A 25,251-nucleotide genomic window follows, 5' to 3' on the forward strand; every position below is an offset into this window, starting at 1 on the left:
AGAGTCGATTTTTGTTTAAACAAAATCCTTGTTTTTTTTTTTTTTTTTTTTTGAAAAGAATATCAGTTTTTTTCAATTTGCTGTTAATTATACCCTCAGCCATATGGCTAAAGAGGGTATACATCATTTGGTACGGTCAAAACGTGCCTAGTCGAAATAACGGTTTTAGACCCTAGGTCTCTTTGGACCAAATCCGTTTCAGAACATTTGTAGTCGATCTACCGATGTCCGTCCGTCCGTCTGTCTGTCTGGCTGGCTGGTGCGCACGATAACTCTCGAAGGGAGTATTCGATTCGATCCAAACTTGGTACATCGTAATATTATTCTCAAACTTAGATTGAGTTCGGAGATGGGCAATATCGGTTCACTCCTTCTGGTACCTCCCCCACAAATCGTTGAAATTTTCAAAGAAAACAATTTATTACACAGAAAGAGAAACGATAATCCGATTTTGTTCGAACTTTGCAAATCCTAATATTTGCGTCAGTTCTAGATCAAGTGCGAGAATGGACAATATCGGTTCATTCCATCAAGTACCTCCCCCACAAACTGTCAAATTTTTGAATAATTACAACTCTTATAAAATGAGATATAAGAGTAAGATTGTCTTCAAATTTCACTCATCCTAATAATTTTATTAGCCCAAAGTCAGGTGCTAAAATGGTACAGTACCGGTCCACTCCATCAAGTACATCCCCCACAAAGGGTCAACATTTTGAATAATTATAACTTTTATAAAATGTGATGTAAGGATCTGAACGTCTTCAAATTTCACACATTCCAATATTTTTATAAACCCAAGATCTGCTGTTAACATGGAATGTATCGGTCCACTCCTTCTGGTACCTCCCCCACTAAGTGTCGAAATTTTGAATACCCATGAAGCTCATAAAACGCCACATTAAGATCTGATTCCATTTAGACTTGGCACGGCTCAATATTTCTATCAACACAAGATCTGTTATAAAGGTGGTATAGATCGAACTATTTCGCCTGATTCGCTCAAATAAAGCGAAATAAGCATCCAAATCTCTTCAAATTTCACACATAAAAATATGTTTGCAACACAAGATCTGTTATGAAGTTGATATATATCTGCGAACCCCTTCTGGTACCTCACCTACAAAGGGTCACAATTTTTAATAATTTTATCTGTCATAACTTTCGAAACAATTTAGCAATTCTTTACTACTTGCTATGCTCAAATATTTCTCTTAATAAGAAGCCTGATATGAATATGATATTTATCGGAATTCATGATTTCGCATAAAATTGGACATAAATATCCTTTCTTGAAATTTAGCCCAATATTTCGCTCAATATTTTGTTTTAGTATAAAAATGGAATATTTCGGTAGACTCTATATGGTACATCACGCACATTTTAACATTTTCTAAAAATTATTACATATCTCATATAAAGTGAAGGAGTGAGTCAATATAATTCATACCAGGAACGTTGGAATATTTATATCATATTTTGGGGTCCGATACGAAATATACAATATTGGCCCATTCCTTCGGAACCTGTTCCATAGAGGGTAAAACGTTTGAATAATTGTAACACTAATCAAATATATTTCGATTATTTAATCGAACATAGGCTGAGGGTATATATCTGTCGGCAGTACCGACTGATACTTTTTAACTTGTTTTCTTTTAAATTCACTGTAGGATGGCCAGTCTGGGTTATGGAAAATATCAAGAGTCCTTGATAGAATTCGTTTTAAGATAAAAATTCTGAATGTTGTTAAGGCTCTTTTATAGTAGTGACCATGCATAATCGTACCCCTATATTTTGACATATGTTTCACAGTATTAAATAAAATGATAATTATTAATTTAAACATTTTTGTCCGAGATTTTATTAGCAACATCACATGCGAGCGGGCATCATATAATAACAATTTTTACCAGCATTTCAAATCCATGTCTCATATTAAACATACCGACCCTGTGGTCTATTGTTATCGTTCCTTTTCATATTTTTTTCCTTCTGTTGTTGTATTTGTTGTTGTTGCTGTCGTTGTGTGGCATTAAAAACAAACCACAAACTCAGTTTTGTGGTTATAAATATTTTATTGTGGACGAAAAAATAAAAAAAAAAATAATGCAAAATTTAAGAGTGCTATATAACAAGCCATTAAGTTTTTGCATAATGGCCATTGAATTTAATAATAACAATATTTTTTTATTAAAAAAGGGTTCATTAAATTAATATACGAAGGGGGAAAATTATTCAAAAGTTAAAAAAAAGAAAATCATATTTTTATTTAAGCGATTTGCAGCTAATGAGGGTAATTATATTAAGAGGGTTAAATCTTGATAGATTGCTATTGGGGTCGTATGTTAAACAGTCACATCATGCGAAACCAAGGTGTTATATAAATATCATAGGGAATAATTAAATATATTCAAGGGAAAATTTGATTTGATGATCCTACGTTTTCTAAAGGCAATAATACTGGCGATATACATCGATTGTAAATAATACATTTCAAATTATTATTATTTTTTTTTTTTTTTAAATGTTGCAACCAAAAAAGTTATAAACCCCTTTCCACCACTTTTCATTTAATATTCCCCCTATTTTTAAAAATAAAAGTACAAAGCCATTCATAACTTTGGTCAAAGCAATACACATTTGATTACTTCCTTTTATTTCAGAACAATTTCATTGTTTGTGGATATTTGTTTGTTTGTTTTTTTTTATGTTAACATAAATATTTTTTTAATTTTATTATAGCTTTATCGACATATAACTCGAGGGGACAGTATTATTACAATGCGAATTTATGTATATTTTATTTTATGCGTCCAATTGTATTATATATGGACAATGTCAATGCAAATGAAATTTTAATAGGCCCATGTATTGTAATAATAATTTACATATTTCTTTTTTTAAAGAAGAAAAAAGCGGAATTGCTCAAAAAAAAAAAATTGATTTTTTTATGTTTAAGGGAGGTAAAATGTATTCGAAAATAGGTGACTATTAAGGTAAATTTAATTTTTGTTTAAATAACGTAAGAATGGCTATCGTAAAACTTGACATACAGGGTGAGATGTAAAAACTGTGAACAACTACAGACTGCTACGAAGGGGGAGAATTATTAACATTTTATTTCTAAAACCTTGATAGTCCTTAGGAAAAAATCCTTTAAGACTTTAATATTTCTAAGGAAATATTTCCTAAGATTCGACCATAATGGTTCAGAAACTCTAAACTTAGCGCTTTCATAGTCCTTAAGAAACAATCCCATGCTTAGGGCTTCGATTATACTTTGGAAGCAGTGCTTTAATAGTCAACTCATAGGGCTTTGATAGTCCTTAGGAAACACTCCTTGTACGCTCAGAGATTTAAAAGGTCTTAGCAAAAATTGTCTATTCTTAATGCTTTGATATTTCTACTGAATTGCTTTCACAGTATTTAAAAATCCAGCGTTTAAAGTTTTAAACGGCTTTGGAAAACAGTCCATAACATTTCGAATCCCAGAGCATGGAAGCAAAATAGGTCTTAAAAATTTGATTCTTACTGCGTGGATGATCCATGAAAATAGTTCTTAAAAATTCCACGTTTAGTCTTAGAACATTGATGATCGTTGGAAAACTGTCCTTAGAAATTTGATGCTCAATCCTTTGAGGTTCCTTGGCAAACAGTCCTCGAAAAATCGACGGTTAGTTCTTGGACGATCCTTGGAAAACAGCCCATAAAAAATCAAGAATTCTTAGAATCTTATAATTTACAGGGAGAAATAAAAAAATTCAACCAACTTCAGACCGCTGTTATTTCTAAGCCACTCGTCCGACAGTTGTTAAAATTATTCCAGCGACAGCTCATTATATTGTTTATTAGCGTACAAAAGCATTTTGGTGAGAATTTTCCACAAAAAAAGTTATTCGTGATTGGAATTCAAGCGTGATAGTGTGGTTTCTTTATATTTGGCTGGAAAAGCACATGTGGCTATCGTTAGAGCACTCCAGCAATTAAATGTGAATAAATCTTTTGGGTCTCGTACCATCACTCGGGTAGCGTAGCCCGACGTTAAAGAAGTATACGGAAGAAAACAGTAACATCAGCAGAAATGGTTCGAAAAGTAAAGAAGTGACTTGATCTATACCCGCGTCGCAGTGGGCGAAAAATGACTCGTGAGCTGAACATATCGCAATATTCCATTCGGCAAATATTGAAAAATGTGCTCGGGGTAAAGCCATTGATTTTCCAAAAAGTACAAGAACATACACCGCAACAGAAAGAAAATAGACTCAAAAGAGCTAAAGTGTTGCTTCGCTTGGCCGATAGTGGTAAACTGCCGAATTTGGTTTTCTCCGATGCGAAAACATTCGTTGTCCAGCAGTTTGTAAACAAACAAAATGATCGTGTTCACTTTCCAAAGAAGTCAGCTGAAAATGTGCACCTCCGGTTGGCCACCAGAACTCAAGCGCCGGCCATGGTGATGGTGTGGGCCACCATAACAGCCGATGGCCGCTCTCCGCTCGTATTAATCGATTGTGGATTTGGAATAAATACCGAATATTATCTCGAAAATATTCTGGAGGGTGTATTAAAGCCTTGGGCACGCAAACATTTTGGCCGTAGACCTTGAACATTCCAACAGGACTCCGCACCATCGAACTCAGCACGCGCCACCCAAGAATGGTTACAAAGTGAGGTTTCTCGCTTCATTTCCACAATGGCCACCAAAATCTCCGGTTGGCAAGGTTGGCACTAAAAATACCAAAGCCTTCAAAACACTTAAAATCGTAAGTGTTCGCAGTCTTCCAGCTGAATGAGATATGGGCCTATATTTTCGCCTTTAGTGATCATTCATGTTTTTTTTTTTTTTTGTATTTTCGCTTATTTATAGAAATTGTAAGACAATATGAACTGTTTTGTAAGGTACTGGCCCACTTTCGGTATTTTTAACAACATTAACAGCTTTATCCTACCCATTTTTTCGGCAGCTCTGTCAGTATGGTTGTTAATCTTCAATGGCGGACGGTATTTAAAGCTCTGGTCGAGCGAATTTAATATCTCGTTTATGTGTTCATTTGAACCACATTAAAGCTTATTTCTATACCTGTTCTTAAAGTTCAGATTCAAATTTCAGATTCTTATTGACGCTGGCTCCCTCTTATACCCATCTAAAAAATTTAAGATTTACCCACTTTTCCTTAATATGGTTTAGCACAGATTACTTTCCAATCATCAGCTGGGGCAAAACAAAAAATTTTCCAATAAAAATTCTTTCAAATATGTATGTATATTGAAAAGTCCTCAAATCGATATACACGATATACCCACGTATGTGTGTGTTTGCCCTCCACGTAATAAAAATCAAAATGAATTTATATTGACATTTTGGGTTGGAAACTCGTGTTTTAAAACCCAACAAGCTGTTTCGTCACTTTAAAATTTAATAATATTCAAGAATAGGTGGTAAGCAAAGGCGAAATAATAGCGTTTCATGGCCTCTGGGCATTCGAAGACATGCCACACGATGTGTGTTGTGGGACAGAGGAGGGAGCGGCCACAGCAGCAGCAGGAAGAATGAAATCAATAAAATTTTATTGCAACACAAATTCGAGCATTAGCAATTCTCCATCCCCCCTCCCCAAATGGGGGAGGGTGGTGGTTTGGGTTTGGTCATATATATGAAATGTTCAAATACATAAGTGTATGTATATTTTTGTTCAAATAATAAAATATATTGTAACACATATGAACAGGGTTCGAATTGAACATTACTTTTGCCAACTGTCACTTCCTTGGCTATATTTTTGGAGTCGCTGTGTATTTCGATTTCCCTTTTATCCTCCCTCATTCTCATTTATTAGCCATACATATATTGTTGGTTGTTGTAACAATCGTTGCGTGCTAATAACAATTGATTCTTGGATTGTTAGCAGTTTGACTTTATTTCTGTTGTATTTGCTAACTCAGCAGAGACTAAATAACGGGGGAGCATTGAAATGCCAGTGGGAGACCAATTGTTGTCGTTGTGTGATAAATGAACGGACTCAAGAAGTGTAGTGGATGTAGACTTAGAGTAAAGTTGAAAAAAGTCGGAAATGTGCAGAGATCAATTTATTGCCTGATATTTTAGAAAAAGTATTTAATATCGAAACAACATTTTTAAATATAAAACAACAGTAAGTTCGGCCGGGCCAAACTTTGAATGCCCTCCACCATTTGGAACGAATTTGGCAATTCTCAAAAACAATAAAATCCTTTAAAAATTCTGTTAAAATCTTAAAAATGCCGAATGTAGCTGTTATATTAGGGTCTATACGATGACATGAACCTGCGTAGATAACATTTGTCATAATCTATTACAATATTCAAATGCGAAACTTAAAAAAAATAGGTTATAATGTCGATAAAATCAAAATACCGAATATCGGGAGGTACTGTTATATGGGGGCTATACGAAGACGTGGACCTGAACAGACAATTTTTTTGTCATAGGCTGTAGTACGAACTTCAAATACCAAATTTGAAACAATTCTGGTGAATAAATTCGCTAAAATCATAAAAGTACCGGGAGGTACCGTTATATGGGTGCTCTACGAAGACGTGGACCTGCACAGACAATTTTCTGTCTTAGACTGTAGTATCCAGTATGAACTTTAAATACCAAAATTGAAAGAATTCCGATGAATATTGTCGCTAAAATCATTAAAATACCGAATATCGGGAGGTGCCGTTATATGGGGGCTATACCAAAACGTGGACCTACATGGCCCATTTTCAATACTAAATGTCCTGCAGACATAGCATACATTTGAGCAAAATTTTATCAATCTACTTTAATTTGTTCGGAAGTGATTTCCACAGACGGACAGACGGACGGACATTACTAAATTGACATAGAATTTTATGCTGATGAAGCATAAAATGGGGTGGGGTCTAAAATGTATATTTCTAGGTGTTACAAACGGAATGACAAACTTAATATACCCTCCATACTATGGTGGAGGGAATAAAAATGTTTATACCACAACAAAGGGAAATGTCATCATATTAACAAGCCCTTTTTCAATTCATAGTTATTTTTTCCAGGAAGCAGCACAAGAAAATAATAGCACCACCTTATATATCAAATACAACTCCCTCAAATATGTACATTTTCTGCACAAACAATTATCCATACTTTGTGCGACTCTCGCCTTTGTCAGTCAACACCAAGTCTTGCTTTGAGAAATCGCCCTTTTGTGCTTTCCTTCAAAGATTATTCAAATCACGTCATCTCTTCAAATTGTTTGTTAACTTGTACTTGCGTCAGAATGTAACCACCGCTTTAAGACATTGTAGCTCTTTAGACGTTCATGAGGGTCTATCACGTGTGATGTGTGTAGGTGACAGTTATTGAAATGTACTTGTGCACTTCGTACACACACACACACACGCGCACACACAAAAGATGTGTACTTGACAAACAATATCGTTAACAACAATGACAATAACATTACCAAACCGGGTATCACCACCATCTTGGCCAAGCCAAGTTGTCTCTGGGACAGCTTGACATTTGAAGTTGTCAAACATGTTGTGAACTTAACTGATGTTAACCAGTTAGAGAGATAAGTCGTCAATTTGATCAAGTCCAATGTAGTTAACAGACAGTCAAACAGTGGTACAATGAACTATAATTGATAAAAACAAAAAAGGATGCCTTTATAGAGGTCTTCAATAAATAGACGAGGACCTATGGAGGACTTCTTTTTATAAGAGAACTTTCAAAGGTTATATAAATGTAGGAGACACTTTTAATTTCTTCCATAAATAGACGATCACCTGGAGGTTTTCCATAAATAGGAATCTCTTGAGATGTTCGTTACATAGAACAGATATTGAGATCTTCTGCAGATAGAAGACCCTCTGGAGGACTGCTTTAAACATAATTCACTCTTGAAGTCTTTAATAAATAGAAGACTCTCTGGAGGTCTTCTATAAACAAAATTATAATAAATCAAATCAATTTATATCAGACCTCCAGAGGATCTTTTATTCATGGTAGATCTCAAGAGGGACCTCCAAATAGTCTTTTAAGTAAATAACACCTCCAGAGGGTCTTCTTTCTATAGAAGACCTCCTTCTAGGTTTGGAAGACCCTTTGGAAGGTCTTCTATATATAGGAGACCTCAAGAGGGTATTCTATTTACACAAGACCTCCAGAGTCTTCCAGAGACACTTCTTTGACCCCCAGACACTATTCTATATTTGAAAGAAGGTCTTCTAGAGAAGGTCTTAGAAGACTTTCTGGAGATCTCCTGTAAAAAGAAGGCTCTCTGTGATCTTCTACAGTGTGAGATAAAAAAAACTGCAACCAACTTCAGACTGCTGTCATTTCTAAGCTACTCGGGTTAAAACCATTAAAATTCCAAAAAGTGCAAGAATTTCCACCGCAACAGAAAGAAAATCGACTCAAAAGAGCTAAAGATTAGCTTCGCTTGGCCGAAAGTTGTGAACTGCCCAATTTGGTTTTCTCCGATGAGAAAACATTCGTTGTCCAACAGTTTGTAAACAAACAAAATGATCGTGTTATTTGCCAAAGAGGTCAACTGAAAATTTAAACCTTCAGTAGGCCACCAGAACTCAAGCGCAGGCCAAGATAATCGTGTGGGCCACCATAACAGCCGATGGTCGCCCTCCGCTCGTATTAATAATAAATAAATTCCGAATATAATCGCGAAAATATTCTGAATGGTGTATTAAAGCCTTCCAATAGGACTCAATAGAACTCAGCACCATCGCACTCAGCACGCGCCACCCAAAAATAGTTACAAAATGAGCTTCCTCGCTTCATTTTCAGCGTACAACGGCCACCAAAATCTCCGGATACTAATCCCTTGGACTATTGTGTCTGGAGTGTTAAGGAAAGCAAGGTTGGCACTAAAAAATACCAAAGCGTCGATTACCTCAAGAAAGCGTTTCGTCGAGAATGGGCCAAAATACCGCAGAGCAACATTCGGGCAGCGTGTGACGGTTTCATTGGCCGTTTGAAGGCCATAATTCGTGCCAAAGGTGACTAATTCGAACAAATCTAAGCTTATTCTAAAATTTGATGCTATTTCCGACATTTTGTTTGCTTTCATTCATTGTTTTTGTCTGGAGGTCTTTTATAAATAGAAGATCCTTTGGAGAATTTCTGGAGGTCTTCTATGCATAAAATACGGAGGTCTTCTTCTATGCATAGAAGAATATATAGAGAAACCCTCAATAGGACTTCAATACATAGAAGTCCTCACGAAAATACTTTCTGGATGTCTATGTCCCAAAATTGGGATTAAGTTATAGGATCCAAATATATTTTCTTTGCACCGATGTTTCATTTTTTTAAATTACAATTTTTGTACCCATTTTTTTGAAACATTCCAACTATATTCTAAAACCAGTAAAGAAAGTCCTAAAGTCGGTCGGGGCCGATTTTATGATACCCTACACCACTTTGCTAATTTAGTTGAGCTCCACTTAATAGTTAAAAGTTTTTATGGGAGAATTCAATCATACACGCTATGATTATAATTATAATTTAAAATTCAAAGGACTAAATATGCCGAAGCATTTGTATCTTTTAAATTGGGACTTGTATTGCCAATTTGGTGCGAAATTAATTTGAAATCGGATAAAGATATATATGGGAACTATATCCAAATCTGAACCGATCTCGATAAAATTTGGCAAAAATATTTCTTAGCTGTATTTGATATATTTCTCTGAATATCGTTGTTACGGAGTGCATATTACGGCTGCGGAGGACTAAAATAACAAATCGGATAAACAATATGTATGGGAGCTATAGCTATATCTGAACCGATTTCGATAAAATTTGGCATACTTATTTTCAGGCCTAATTTGGTTGTATGTGCAAAATTCCATACTATTCAGGCTGATATTTCACGTTTGGTGCACAATAAAAGGCAAATCGGACGAAGATATATATGGGAGCTATATCTAAATTTTTGCCGATTATCTCCAATTTCAATAGGGTTTGTCCTTGGGCCAAACAAATGTTGTTTGCAAAATTTCTTCTCAATCGGATAATAAATGCGACCTGCATTTTGTTCACAAGAATACATGGACAGACGGACGGACAGATGGACTGACATGCATAAATCAACTCAGAAAGTGATTCTATGCAGATCATCAAAAGGAACTATGGGTCTATCTCGTTTCCTTTTGCCTGTTACAAACAAATGTACAAAGACATAATACCCTCACCACCTTGTGGTGTAGGGTATAAAAATTACTCCAATCTGTGCTAATCACAAAAAAGCTCCATCCCAGACAATTAATACTTAACTATGACCACAGCTCATTTGCTGTCATTAAACACTTCGTATATAGTTCAACTATTTGACACTTATCCCCCCATCCCACATGAGTTGGGCAATTACTCCTGCAATTTATTTCGAAATGCAAAGTATCCCCTTTTTTCGTCACTCTGCATTTGCATTTCACTTGAACCGCACAAATGAATCCAATTAAATAAGTTAAGCTGGTAAACCGAGTTCCATACATATTCGGATGACAATATTCTGAAGAGAATAATAGCTAAAATAACAGTCTCTAAATGTTGATGTTGTAAAAGGAGGAACATCACTTGGCGTGGAGTGTTGTGCTGAAGTGTAAAAATAAAACAAGAAAGTTAGTTTGTCAGGATGTTGAGAACAAAAAAAGATAGATCAGACCATTTGTCAGCAGAAAAGAACCAAAAAAAATACCAGAGTTGCCATCTTCAAATATTTCATACCTGCATGGAAATCTACAAATCTGAACAATTTATGTACGGGAAATGGTGATTTGTCATTGATTTGGATATAGAAGATAGTATTCGATTTTTAGCTGGTCGCCTATTCTATAGGAGAGGGAGGGTCAGTTATGTATCAAAGACCGCTTTACAGACCTTTCATACGGGAAAACTTCATAAAAGAGCTTTCATGTATAAAATATCTCCTAAGAAAAATTTCATTGTTATATATTAATAGCTGATGGTCCTTTGGAAATACCTCTGAATTTTGAATACCTGTCGATTTATAAAATATGTGTTTTTTGGACATTATTCTTCCGATTTAGGTTTAGAAACCATGAAGTCAATACTAAACACATTTGTCTACGATGATGGTGTCAGCATCCCGGCTACTCATTTTACACTGTAATGGAAATGCCAAAGCAATACCAATTGTCCTGGAAAATAATATCATTGTGACACGAATGGTTCATTTGTCATTCGTTGTAGAAACATATGAAAGGACGCCATTCCTGCGCTTACGTCTGCAAATTTCAAATGTGTCGCAGATGAACAAAAGTGTCATCTTATTTCGAAAATATGCAGTTATTCCAAGGTATTTCAACCATCTATCATTCAACCATACCCCGGTAAAATTGGATGGAAGTAAAACTAAAAATTGCTAACTCAACAGTGTACTGTGCTAACAAGTGGTATTGTGTGTTTATTTATATCATGGTAGAGGTTACACAGGTTATCCTGGTGATAGTCTCAATCCTTGGAGATTTTATTAGCAAATCGTAATCATACCGCATACAATATTTAGTATTAGAGTGTAGATGATGCTAATTTGTTGCAACAATTTGTGCAGATATTATTTTTGTCATATGAGATACTCCATATAATTTTGTTTTTTTCATACCCTCCACAATAGTATGGAGGATATATCAAGTTTGTTATTCCGTTTGTAACACCTCGAAATATACATTTTAGACCCAACAAGGTAAATATATTCTTGATCAGCGTAAAATTACATGTCGATTTAGACGGATTTAGCGAAGTCTGTCCGTCCGTTCGCTTCCGAACGAAACAAAGTAGATTGATAAAATTTTACTCAAATATATATTATGTCTGCAGGACTTTTGGTATTGAAAATGGGCCATATGGCTTAACGTTTTGGTATAGCCCCCATATAACGGCACCTCCCGATATGCGGAATTATGATGATTTTAGCAACATTATTCACCGGAAGTGTTTCAAATTTGGTATTTGAAGTTCGTAATGGATACTACAGCCTAAGACAGAAAATTGTCCGTGCAGGTTCACATCTTCGTATAGCCTCAATATAACAGTACCTCTCGATATTCTGTATGTAGATGATTTTACCGGCATTATTCACCGGAATTGTTTCAAATGTGGCATTTGAAGTTCGTAACATATGCTACAGCCTAAGACAGAAAATTGTCTGTGCAGGTCCATGTCCTTGTATAGGCCCCATATGACAGCACTTCGGCATTTTGATGATTTCAGCGACATTATTAACCGGAATTGTTTCAAATTTGGTATTTAAAGTTCGAAATGGATGTTACAGCCTACGACAGAAATTGTCTGTGCAGGTCCATGTCTTTGTATAGTCCCCATATACCGGTACCTCCCGATATTCGTTACTTTATAGATTTTAATTCGGTATTTAATGTTCGTAATAGCTGCTATAGCCTATGACAGGAGATGGCCTATGCAGGTTCACGTCTTCCTATAGCCCCCATATAACGGTACCTCCCGATATTCGGTATTTTGATGATTTTAGCGACATTATTCACCGGAATTGTTTCAAATTTGGTGTTTAAATTTCGCAATGGATACTACAGCCGATGACAGGAGATTGCCTGTTCAGGTCCACGTCTTCGTATAGCCCCCATATATAGTAGTACCTCCCTACATTGATGATTTTAGCTACATTGTTCACCGATTTTTTTTTTTTTAAGTTTCGCATGTGATGACAAAATGCGAATCTCGAAAAAAATCGGTGAATAATGTAGCTTATGACAAAAGTTGCAGGCCCACGTCCTCGTTTAGACCCTAATATGATGGCTTTATTTGGTACTTTTAAGATTTTAATAGAATTTTAAACGGATTTTATTTTTTTGAAAATTGCCAAATTCGTTCGAAATTGTGGTGGGTATTCAAAGTTCGGCCCGGCAGCTTTTTTACTTGTTTAATTTTTTTATTATTTTTTTTTAATTAAAAAATCCTGTGGCGTACAATATGAGAAGGACGTATTAAAAATACATTTCCACAAAAACAAAATCTTCCATATCAAATGCAGACCTTTAAAACCTGACCAAGTACATCAAATAATGTTTTATCCTTTCAAAACCATAGCATAACTTATACAACATTTTTTTTTTTTTTTTTTTTTTTTTGAAACATATACTTATATACATTTTTATAACTCACCTTAATTTCATGTACAAACTCCGTTTCGTCCAGCAGATTAATGCGTACGGGCATAATACGTGAAGGTCGACAAAGGCAATGCATTTTCCTGCTGTTTGTCGTCTCACTTTTGTATTTGAATTTGAAAAACTTATTTTTTCACTGACACTTTATTTCAGAGTAATTTAACTCTGATGGCACACAATCACACATAAATGATTATTTTTTCATTAATTCAATATTCTGTAATGTATTAATTTCACATACATATTTTTGTTGTTGTTCTCTCTCGTATTCCCCAAGCACTTTTTAAACTATTTATTCATTTATTAATTTCTCACTCAAATTATAAACGTTTAATTGGATATTTAATACTTTTTAATCTTTGTTGATTTTTTCTACCCAATTATAATTCATTTATTTATCCATGGATCTGAAAATAAAGAAATAATTCAATATGTTATTTATGCAATTTTATATTGATTAATTAAATATGACGAAAAGCGTAACACTCGCCGTGGGAAATTTTAAAAAGTAGCCAAATCGAAAAGCTTTCAAATTCCTAAAATTTAAATATAACAAGTAAAAAAGCTCTACCATGTTGAAGGAACTTGAAAAAATAAATAAGCAAAGGATATAGTCGTGCGGGGTCGACCATGTGATAACCTACAACACTACAATATGTTAGAAGCCTCCTTATGTCCAAACCCATTTTGGAAGATTTCGCTTTTGAAATTATGTCACGGAACACTGACCAGATATTGCCCTTAACATTTTGATCAGGGACATTTGCCCAATATTTACCCACTCCGTCGTGCAGTTAGTTGTTGTGTTCCATTTTACAGCTGAATACAATATAATGGTCATCCAAAATGCTAGAATTCTTCCCTGTCCTTAACTCTCTTTTCAGGCGTGTCGATTGGCGTCAATTGTCTGATCTTTTTTTCGGTTTGTGGTTTATTTGAACCCCTAAATGTTTTGCCATCATCTCCAAATTTAGATTCATCTATATGATTTGCTTGTCTACGATATTTGGGTATATTCCTCAACGAAATCAGCATAAAAAAGCCAGATGTTCACCATTTGTGTATTTGGGATATCACCTGTAAGTAATGTTTACATTTTTTCACACAAAGGTAGTGGTCCATTCTACCCGCTGTACTAAACTCTTATTTCATGCGAGATTTCGTGTCCTTTGGTTTCTATTTGTGACCTTTATCAGGAACATCTTTGGTTGTTGTTAGGCCTAACCCTTCTGAGCCCAACCCTACCCTTGTGAAAATTTTCGTGAAGATCTATATATAATAACCCCAACCTGTGTTGTAAGGTGAAAAATATTACAAAATATACACTTCAATATTATAAGTCAAATTGAAAAAATCGCTGCGATAAAAAATAGAAAAAAATAAAAAATGTCACAAAATAATACGAAATCTGTATTAACATCTCTATTGGCACATTTTTATGCGAGATTTTTAGATTTTATTCTTTTATGCCAAGTGGACATTCTGAATTCACAAAATTTGTCAAAATCGGTCCAGCCATTCTTGAGATATAAGCATTCTAGCTAACATCCCCTTCCTTTGTATATACACATTGTATATATTTTTGATATATTTACTATTGGCATATACGTAACGGTCAGAATTGCCATCTTCGTATATTTGTTATTTCGCCAGGAATTAAAACATTCGCGATTTAATTGAAAATTTGTCTTTTATTTAACACAAATGTTATGGTCTATTTCACCCACTAAATATTACCCGATAATCATCAAAATTGGATGGCCTCTGCTCAGTCCTAATCTCTAGCCCCATGCTAACTTTGATCGGTCTATAATTGCGACCTGTAGAGCAACAGCAAAATCAGGATTTTTTTCAGTTTTTGGTCCATTTCAACCCCAAAATACTATGCGATCATCTCCAAAATGATTTTATTCTGGCTCTAGCCCCGCCACCATTCTAAATTTCGTGAAGATCAGGCCATAATTGCAACCTGTAGAGTGATTACAAATTAACGTGGACAGACGAACATACATAGCTAAATCGACTCAGCTCCGCGAGATAGGAAGATCAATATATACATTCCTATGTGGGAAACCAATATTTCGAGGTGTTGCGTAAATTTTGGTCCAATCAAACTTATAATACCCCCAACACATAGTGTTGTGGGCTATAAAAAAATGCAGAAAATATCTCTCAAATGAAACCCATATATGGGGCCTATACAAATACGTGGTCTTTCATAAGAAATAGTTTGTCATAGGCTGTAGTACCGATTCCGAACTTCAAATATAAAATTTTAGGTAATTCCGGTGAATAATGCCGCTAAAAGCATCAAAATACCGAATATTGGGAGGTATCGTTTTATATACGATGACGTCGAACTGCATACGCAATTCTTTGTCATAGGCTGTAGAACCCATTGCAAAATTTAAACTAATTCTGGTGAATAGTGTTACTTATATAATCAAAATAACGAATAAAGGGAGGCTATACGAAGACGTGGACCTGCATAGACAATTCTCTATCATAGGCTGTAGTATCCATTACGAACTTTATATACCAAATTTGAAAACATTTCGGTTAATAATGTCGCTAAAATCATCAAAATACCGAATATCGGGAGGTACCGTTATATATGGCAATACGAAGACGTTGACCTCCATAGACAATTTTCAGTCATAGACTGTAATATCCATTACGAACTTCAAATAACAAATTTGAAACCATCCCGGTGAAAAATGTGAAAATACTATACTATACAAAGGCGTGAACCTTCACCGACAATTTTCTGTCATAGGCTGTAGTATCGAACTTCAACGAACTTCAAATGCCAACATTTCCGGTGAATAATATCGCTTAAATCACCAAAATACGGAAAATAGGGAGGTATCATTATATGGGGGCTATGCCAAAACGATCATTTTCAGTACCAAAAGTCCTGCAGACATAGTATGCATTTGACTAAAATATAATCAACCTACTTCATTTCGTTCGGAAGCTAGAGTGATTTCCACCGACGGATAGACGGACGGACATCGCTAAATCGAATTTTATGCTTTTTAGGGTCTAAAATGTATATTTCAAGGCGTTACAAACGGAATGACAATCTTAATATACCCTCCATACTATGGTGGAAGGTATAACAATACTAAACATTAAATTTAGAAATACATCTTAAAACTCCCCCAATGATAATTAGTATGGTTTGATTTTGATAAGTCTGGCCATTGCGATACTCAAATTGGAGTTACAATAATTACGATTTTTGCAGAAATGTGGAAATCTCTCCCTCCACCTTGGAAAGGAGGGTATATTAACTTTGTCATTCCGTTTGTAACATCCTTAAATATTCGTCGTAGACCCCATAAAGTATATATATTCATAATCAGCATACAATTCTAAGTCGATTTAACGATGTCCGTCTGTCTGTCCGTCTGTCTGTTGAAATCACGATACAGCCCACATTATTTGACGTAGAGCGCCAAAATTTAGCAGAGCAATTTGTATTGTGACTAGAATGGTTGGTATTGAAAATGAGATATATCGGTCCACGTTCTGGTATAGCCCCCATATAAAGGTACCTCCCGATATTCGGTATTTTGATTATTTTTGCCACATTTTTTCACGGATTTGTCTAATGGGTTCCAGCTCCGGTAGCGAAACATTGCATGTGTGGGTCCACGATTTGGTATAGCCGCCATATAACAGTACCTCCCGATATTCGGTATTTTGATGGTTTTTGCCACATTTTTGCACTGATTTGTCTAAAAATTGGTATTTGTGGGTCGTAATGGGTCCTAGTTCGTGTGGCGAAACATTGTATGTATAGGTCCACGTTTTGGTATAGTCCCCATATAACGGTACCTCCCAATATTCGGTATTTTGATGATTTTTTGACACATTTTTTCACGAATTTCTCTGAAAATTGGTAGTTGTAGATCATAATGGGTCCCAGTTAGTGTGGCGAGTGATTGTTATTATAGGTCCACGTTTTGGTATAGCCCCCATATAACGGTACCTCCCGATATTCGGTATTTTGATAATTTTTGCCACATATTTTCGCGGATTGGTCTAAAAATTGGTATTTGTAGGTCATAATGGGTTCTAGCTCCGTTGGCGAAACTTTGCATGTGTAGGTCCACGATTTGGTATAGCCCCCATATAACGATACCTCCCAATATTCGGCATTTTAATGGTTGTTGTCACACTTCTTTTGGCCCGGCCGAACTTAATGTTATTTTACTTGTTTTAATTTACATTCTGTAAATGTTTTATTTGTATTGCACAAAAAAAAAATCCCTTCTTTCCGTTCATCTGTTATTTTGCAAAATTTTCCAAATCTCTTTTCCCCTGTTTGAATGGGCAACACCCCGACCACTTTCCAATGTTAACCTTTAATTTTTATTTTCTTGTTTATAAAAGCATTGTTGGTTTTTAATTAATTTGATTTATTATCAAAACAACAGCAAAGCTGAAACTAATTCAAAGCTTATTTGGTGTCTAGACGGGAAATCGCAAATAATAAAAATCATGTTAAATTTTCACACTACGCTGAGTCCGGCTCTTAATCTATTACAATGGATATTTAGCGGAGAACCAAGCATAGGTGGTGGGCAAAGTAGATAAAAAAAAATACAAACCTCAAGAAAACGAATAAGAAAGCCATTCCATGAATGACTAAGATCATTGACCTAAAAAGAGTATACGATGACGTTCCATACCAAAAAAAGGAATAGACAATCCATGGCGTTTTTTTTCATGGACTTCCCTGGATGGGGAAGCCACAGCGTTTATCTTTTACAAATTTTTAATTACGAAGACAAGCAATTGTAATGTGAATTTTCTTTTATTTGGTTTCTCCACATCATTTTCACTTGTTGTTGATGATGGGAAAGAAGCATATATTGTTGTATGCGAAAAAAACGAACCAAATTGCACGCAATTTCTGCAAATAAAAAATGTGCAGTGAATGCATCACAATGCATTTTGTTGCAATATAAAAACAATGTATTTTGAGGAAGGGGGGTAAAGAAATTTTGGTAAGGAATTAAAATTATATAATATAACTTCACCCTGATAAATACTAAAAATGCTCGGTTATACATTAACCTCCAAGTAAATTTCTTATGACATATTCTTTGAAGATATCTGATCTATAATCTATATTTTTTTAAATTACAATTTTTTTTAAATTAAAAAAATTTTATTTTTTTTTTAAATTATTTTTTTTTAATTTTCAATGGATATTCAAGCTTTCAGATTTTTCGTTTTCTTACTTTTCGTACTATAATCTTAAACTTTGAAACATAAGATCTGTTTTTTGCATAGTTGTTGTCTTGAAAATATATTTTGAGATAGTTCAAGCAATAACTATTATAACAATTATGCAATTATTAAAATTATTCCAATGACAGCTCATTATATTGTTTACAAGCGTACAAAAGCATTTTGGTGAGAATTTTCCAGAAAAAAGTTATTCGTAATGGAATTCAAACGTTATAGTGCGATTTCTTTATATTTGGCTGGAAATCCACAAGTGGCTATCGTTAGAGCACTTCAGCATGAAAATGTGAATAACTCTTTTGTGTCCCGTACCATCGCTCGTTACCCGACGTCACTGAAGTGAACGGAAGAAAACATCAGCAAAAATGGTTCGAAAAGTAAAGAAGCTACTTGATCGAAACCCGAGTCGCAGTGGCCGAAAAATGGTTCGTAAGCTGAACATATCGCAATATTCTATTCTTTTAGCAAATATTAAAAAATGAGAAATGAGCCATTGAAATTCCAAAAGGAGCAAAGAACTTACACCGCAACAGAAAGAAAATAGACTCAAACGAGCTACAGAGTTGCTCGCTTGGCCGAAAGTAGTGAATTTGGTTTTTTCCGATGAGAATACATGCGTTGTCCAGCAGTTTGTAAACAAACAAAATGATCGTGTTTACTTGCCAAAGAGTTCAGCTGAAAATTTGCATCTTCGGTTGGCCACCAGAACTCAAGCGATGGTTGCTCTCCGCTCGTTTTAATCGACCGTGGCATCAGAATAAATGCCAAATATTATGGCGAAATATTCTGGAGGGTGTATTAAAGCATTGGGCACGCAAACATTTTGTCCGCAGACCTTGGATATTCCTACAGGAATAAGCACCATCGCACTCAGCACCCAAGAATGGTTACAAAATGTGGTTCCTGGCTTCATTTCCAGCGCACAATGGTCACCAAAATTTACGTATACCTATACGTTGGGCTATTGCGGCTGGAGTATTTTGGAAAGCAGGGTTGGCACTAAAAACTACCAAAGTGGCGATTACCTCAAACAAGTGCTTCGTCGGGAATGGGCCAAAATACCACAGAGCAATATTCGGGCAGGGTTTTGCGGTTTCATTGGCCGTTTAAATGCCATAATTCGTGCCACAGGTGACCAATTCGAGCAAATCTAAACTTATTCTAAAATTTGATGCTATTTTCGATATTTTCATTCAATAAAATTTAAAAAATAAATGTAAAAATGATGGCGTTTTACTTTGTTCCGGTTTTTTTTGTCATACTATAGTGTGATTTTATGACAAATAATTTTGTGGAATATTTTAACTTGCTACGATCCGATTAAAGGAAATTTTTAATCATATTTAAATAAAAGGACCAAAAATATCGCCAAAATATTCCTCGTATTTTTTCTGCAATTTTTTTTAAATTCACGGATTTAGAGGAATCTTAATCCGAAAATTTCCAATAGTTTCCTCATCTATTTTGGTTACTTTTCGCTGTAAATTGATAATTTCTTTACCCACAAGAAGTGAAAAAATAAAACTGTAAAAGAATTTTACTTTGTAGAGTCTTCACTCCTTCACATTTAGGAATGACATTTCATATGACCCTCGTTAATATAAATGAAGGGATTTATGCAACTGCATTGCATTGTAAATTATACATTTTTTTCACTTTGACAATCTATGCCGAAGATGCGTGAGTCCATTTTTGTATTATATTCACACCATTATGTTATTACACAGACACCATTTATTTATTCTAGTATAATTATTTGTATTTTTCTCTATCTTATATTTTAGTCATTGCTAGCATTTTTGCTGCACATACTTGTAAATTTCTATGCGAATGAGAAAAACTTTCCTTTCGAAAAGAGGGGCTATTGTTTGGCTCTAGGCGCATAATAACTCCCACAAATTTCTCTTATGAATAAGCTTCACTGTGGTGAGTATAAGGTTTCATCGTAGTTCCAACATATTTTTTCAAACATTTCTCTGAACAACTGTAGTGATGATGATTAATAACACTGTGCAACAATTTTGGGGTCATGATTTGGGGTGGAGGTGAGTAAATTTGTTAGTAGATCAAAATCCCAAAAGGGGTTTGGGTTCCCAGGCCAAACTTTTTAGGACCCATTATGTATATATCCTTAACCATATACAAATAACTTCAAATATTTTTCCCTATTCTTCGTTACACAGTGGTCCAAAAAGTTTTTATTGTGGTTTCCAACCTTCGATATTTTTATGGTTTCGGGCAAGGCTTCCTCCCAAATTAGAAATAATTTGACATTTTTTTATTAGAAGTAACATTTTCTAAATTCAGACTTCTGTCATTTCTAAGCCTAAAACTCGTACGACAGCTGTTAGAATTACTCCAGTGACAGCTCATTATATTGTTTACAAGCGTACAAAAGCATTCTGGTAAGAAATTTCCAGAAAAAAATTAAAAAAAAAAAAATTAAAAAAATTTACCGTGATACTGGTAGTGTAGGCCGACGTCATGGAAGTGGACGGAAGAAAACAGCAACATCAGCAGAAATGGTTCAATAAGCGACTTGATCGAAACCCGCGTCGAAGTGACCGAAAACTGGCTCGTGGGCTGACCATATCGAAATATTCCATTCGGCAAATATTGAAAAATGAGCTCGGGGTAAAGCCATTGTAAGTCCAAAAAGTGCAAGAACTTACAACGCAACAAAAAGAAAATAAACTCAAAAGAGTAAAAAAGATGCTTCGCTTGGTCGAAAGTGGTGAACAGCCGAATTTGATTTTCTCCGATGAGAAAACATTCGTTGTCCTGCAGTTTGTAAACAAACAAAATGATCGTGTTTACTTCCCAAAGAGGTCAGCTGAATATGTGCACATTCGGTTGGCTACCAGAACTCAAGCGCCGGCCAATGTGATAGTGTGGGCCGCCATAACAACCGATTGTCGCTCTCCACTCGTATTAATCGAGAGTTGCATCAGAATAAATGCCGAATATAATCGCAAAAATATTCTCGAGGGTGTATTAAAGCCTTGGGCACGCAAACATTTTGGCCGCAGACCTTGGATATTCCAACAGGAATGGTTACAAAATAAGATTCCTCGCTTCATTTCCAGCGCACAATGACCACCAAAATCTCCGGTTAGCAATCCGTTGGACTATTGTCTCCGTAGTATTTTGGAAAGCAAGGTTGGCACTAAAGAATACCAAAGTGTCGATCACCGCAAGCAAGCGCTTCGCCGGGAATGGGCCAAAGTACCGCAGAGCAACAATCGGGCAGCGTGTGATGGTTTCATTGACCGTTCCGAAGCCATTTTACGTGCCAAATGTAACCAATTCGAACAAATAAGGACTTATTCTAAACTTTGATGCTATTTCCGACATTTTTAGCTTTTATTCAATAAAATTAAAAAAAAAAATATATAAAAAATTGGGCTGATATTAGCTATCTATTTATTGTGGACTAAACCTGATCCCAATCCTAATCTGAACCGATCTCGATTAAATTTGACAGAGGTATTTTCGAGCAGTATCTGATGTACGGCACCAAATATCATTCACGCACTCCGTATTACGAATCTGAGGGACTTAAAACCCCAAATCAGATGAATCGGACGGGGGCTATAGCTATATCTGAACCTATTTTCTTCAAATTTGATGTACTTGCTTCTTGAATGGAATCGGTGGGATGTAATATAATACAGGTCATTTTGACTAATATTGGCTATTTGGTGCACAATTAATCCGAAATCGGTTGAAGTAATATGGGAGTTATAACTAAATCTGATACGATTATTATTAAATTCAATAGGGTTCATCCTTGGGCCAAACAAATATTATTTACAAAATTTCATCTCAATCGGAGAGTAAATGCGAACTGCATTTTGTTCACAAGAATACATGGACGGTCGGCATGTCAGACTGCATGCATAAATCGATTCAGAAAGTGATTCTATGATGATCCTCAAAAGTAACTATGGGTATATCCCGCTTCCTTCTCCATGTTACAAACAAATTCACAAAGGCATAATACACTTACCACTATGTGGTGTAGGGCATACAAATTTGAAACTATCAATACCGAAAAATGAAATCGGTGTCGACGTTATTTGAGGATTTCCCACGGAAATTGAATTTTGAACCAACGCAGCTTCAGTGTACAGGTCTTCTATTCGACATTTATATTTTCTCCAGGACAAGGGACATGAATCGATGGATTTTATTGGATTCATATTGAATCTTCCTGAATTATGGTAAAATTACATAAAAACTCCATCCACCTGGAAATTCCCAATTTTATTTGTTCGCTTTTAATTGCTCATGCACCCATTTCGTGTTAAATGAAATTTAGAAAGTACCAAACATAAGTTAATATCTTTCCTTCCCAGAAAAATATATGGTAAGATATGCATGTTGTAGTTGCAACTTATGGGTCTCTGTGGCAGTGGGTGAAATACAACATGCCTCTGTGGCGGATTCTAATCGTCAAAACAAAGCAAAAAAAAAAAAAAAAACAACAATTTTCCACCAAAACTCACACCTCATTCTAAGGCCAACGCAAACAAGGAAGATAGTCTGATAAGCTTCCATGATATGGTTATTTATCCACCCGGTAGAATGGATGGATGGATAGATGCATGAATGAATGACTGGATGATGGCATGCATCATTTCCATTTAATTGATGCAATGCTGCTGGTGATGATGATGTTGCCTTGTTGGCTGACTGGGGGCCTGCTGGTCATGACGATATAAAGATAGTGTGCATATTTAATTCTTGGCTTTTTTATTCTACTTCTGCTGCAGTCTGTGAATGGCGATGATGATGACGACGACAAGAACGATGGGTAAGTGGGATAAAGTTTTGCTGCATCAATGGCCATGTAATGAGTTCCCACACTCCGGGATTTAATATTATTGTATATGTTGTTGTTGTTGTTGTTTATGCTTATAAAACTCAAGTGTTGCTGTAGTTATTGTCTTTTTCTAGGCTAATGATATGAAAAACGAAGGAAGCATTGCTGTGAAGAGGGAGAGAAAAAACACAAAACTCAATAAAAAATCAGTAGAATGTCTGGCTTCATTGGAGCTAAACAGAATTATGTATGGGGAAATAGGTTAGCAGCATACTTTTTCCATTTCTAACGGTGGCGTTGGGGCACAGGCATTTTAAAGTAAAAATAGTTTGTTCTTTTTTAATTGGCAAGGGAATTTAAGAATTGCGCAGAAGAAGAAATAAAATTTATATTTCTAAAGTATAATAATATGCCTACAGTAGAAATCTGAGATTTATAAGTATTTTTTGCACGGTGGAAGAATGGACTCATCTATGTGTAGAAGAGTTCAGTGATGAAGCAGTCATCGCAATTCTAAAATCGAATCCAACTCACGATAAATAACAACAAGTAAGCAAAGACTATAGCCGTGCGCGGCCGACCATGTGGTACCCTACAACACTACAATATGTTGGAAGCTCCCTTATGTACAAATCCATTTTGGAAATTATGTCACGGAACACTGCCCAGGTATTACCCTTAGCATTTCGACCAGTGACATTTGCCCAATATTTACACACTCCGTCGTGCTGTTAGTTGTTCTGGTCCATTTTACAGATAAATCATCTAAAATGCTAGAACTCTTCCCTGTCCTTAACTGTCTTCTCTGACGTGTCGATTGGCTTAAATTGTGTGATCACATTTTTTTCTGTTTTGGTTAATTTTAACCCTTTAATATTTTGCGATCATCTCCAAAAGCAATAGGCTTACATTCTGACCATAACCCCACCTCCGTGAGAATCGGGCCATAATTTCGACTTGTAGTTTGATTACAAATTAACATGGACAGACGGACGGACATACGTAGCTAGATCGACTCAGTGGGAACCAATATTTCGAGGTGTTACGTAATTTTTGGCCAAGTCAAATTTATAATACCCCAACACAAACAGGGTGAGATGGAAAATTTGCAACCAATTTCAGACTGCTCCATTTCTAAGCCACTCGTCCGACAGCTGTTAAAATTATTCCAGTGACAGCTCATTATATTGTTTACAAGCATACAAAAGCATTTTGGTGAGAATTTTCCAGAAAAAAAGTTATTCGTGATGGAATTGAAGCGTGATAGTGTGATTTCTTTATATTTTGCTGGAAACCAACAAGTGGCTATCGTTAGAGCACTCCAGCATTTAAATGTGAATAAATTTTTTATGTCTCGTACCGTCAAGGAAGTGGGCGGAAGAAAACAGCAACATCAGTAGAATTGGTTCGAAAAGTACAGAAGCGACTTGATGGAAACCAGCGTCGCAGTGGTTGAAAAATGGCTCGTGAGCTGAACATAACGCAATATTCCATTCGGCAAATATTGAAAAATGAGCTCGGGGTAAAGCCATTGAAATTCCAAAAAGTGCAAGAACTTACACAACAACTGAAAGAAAATAGACTCAAAAGAGCTAAAGTGTTGCTTCACTTGGCCGAAAGTTCTGAACTGCCGAATTTGGATTTTTCCGATGAGAGAACATTCGTGGTCCAACAGTTTGTAGACAGACAAATTGATCGTATACTTGCCAAAGAGGTCAGCTGAAAATGTGCACCTTCGGTTGGCCACCAGAACTCAAGCGCCGGCCATGGTGATGGTGTGGGCCGCCATATAGTCGATTGTCGGTCTCCGCTCTTATTAATCGACCTTGGCATCAGAATAAATGTATTAAACCCTTGGGCACAAACATTTTGGCCGCAGAGCTTGGGCATTCCAAAAGGACTCAGCTCCATCGCACTCCGCACGCGGCACCCAAGAATGGTTATAAAATGAGGTTCTCGCTTCATTTCCA

The 25,251-nt window shown here is 35.7% G+C and overlaps 1 protein-coding gene across 1 annotated transcript in view; it reads right to left on the reverse strand.

The window, feature by feature from the left end:
• Positions 1-25,251, reverse strand: part of LOC101892710 (hornerin) — a 201,244-nt gene that overhangs the window by 156,102 nt on the left and 19,891 nt on the right. Inside the window, exon 2 of the mRNA XM_059128598.1 lies at positions 13,190-13,601. Coding sequence (XP_058984581.1) covers positions 13,190-13,273 — 84 coding nt within the window. The 5' untranslated portion in view covers positions 13,274-13,601. The remainder of the gene's footprint in view (positions 1-13,189; positions 13,602-25,251) is intronic.

This window comes from Musca domestica, unplaced genomic scaffold, assembly GCF_030504385.1.
Source record: "Musca domestica strain aabys unplaced genomic scaffold, Musca_domestica.polishedcontigs.V.1.1 56, whole genome shotgun sequence".
Lineage (NCBI taxonomy): Eukaryota > Metazoa > Arthropoda > Insecta > Diptera > Muscidae > Musca > Musca domestica.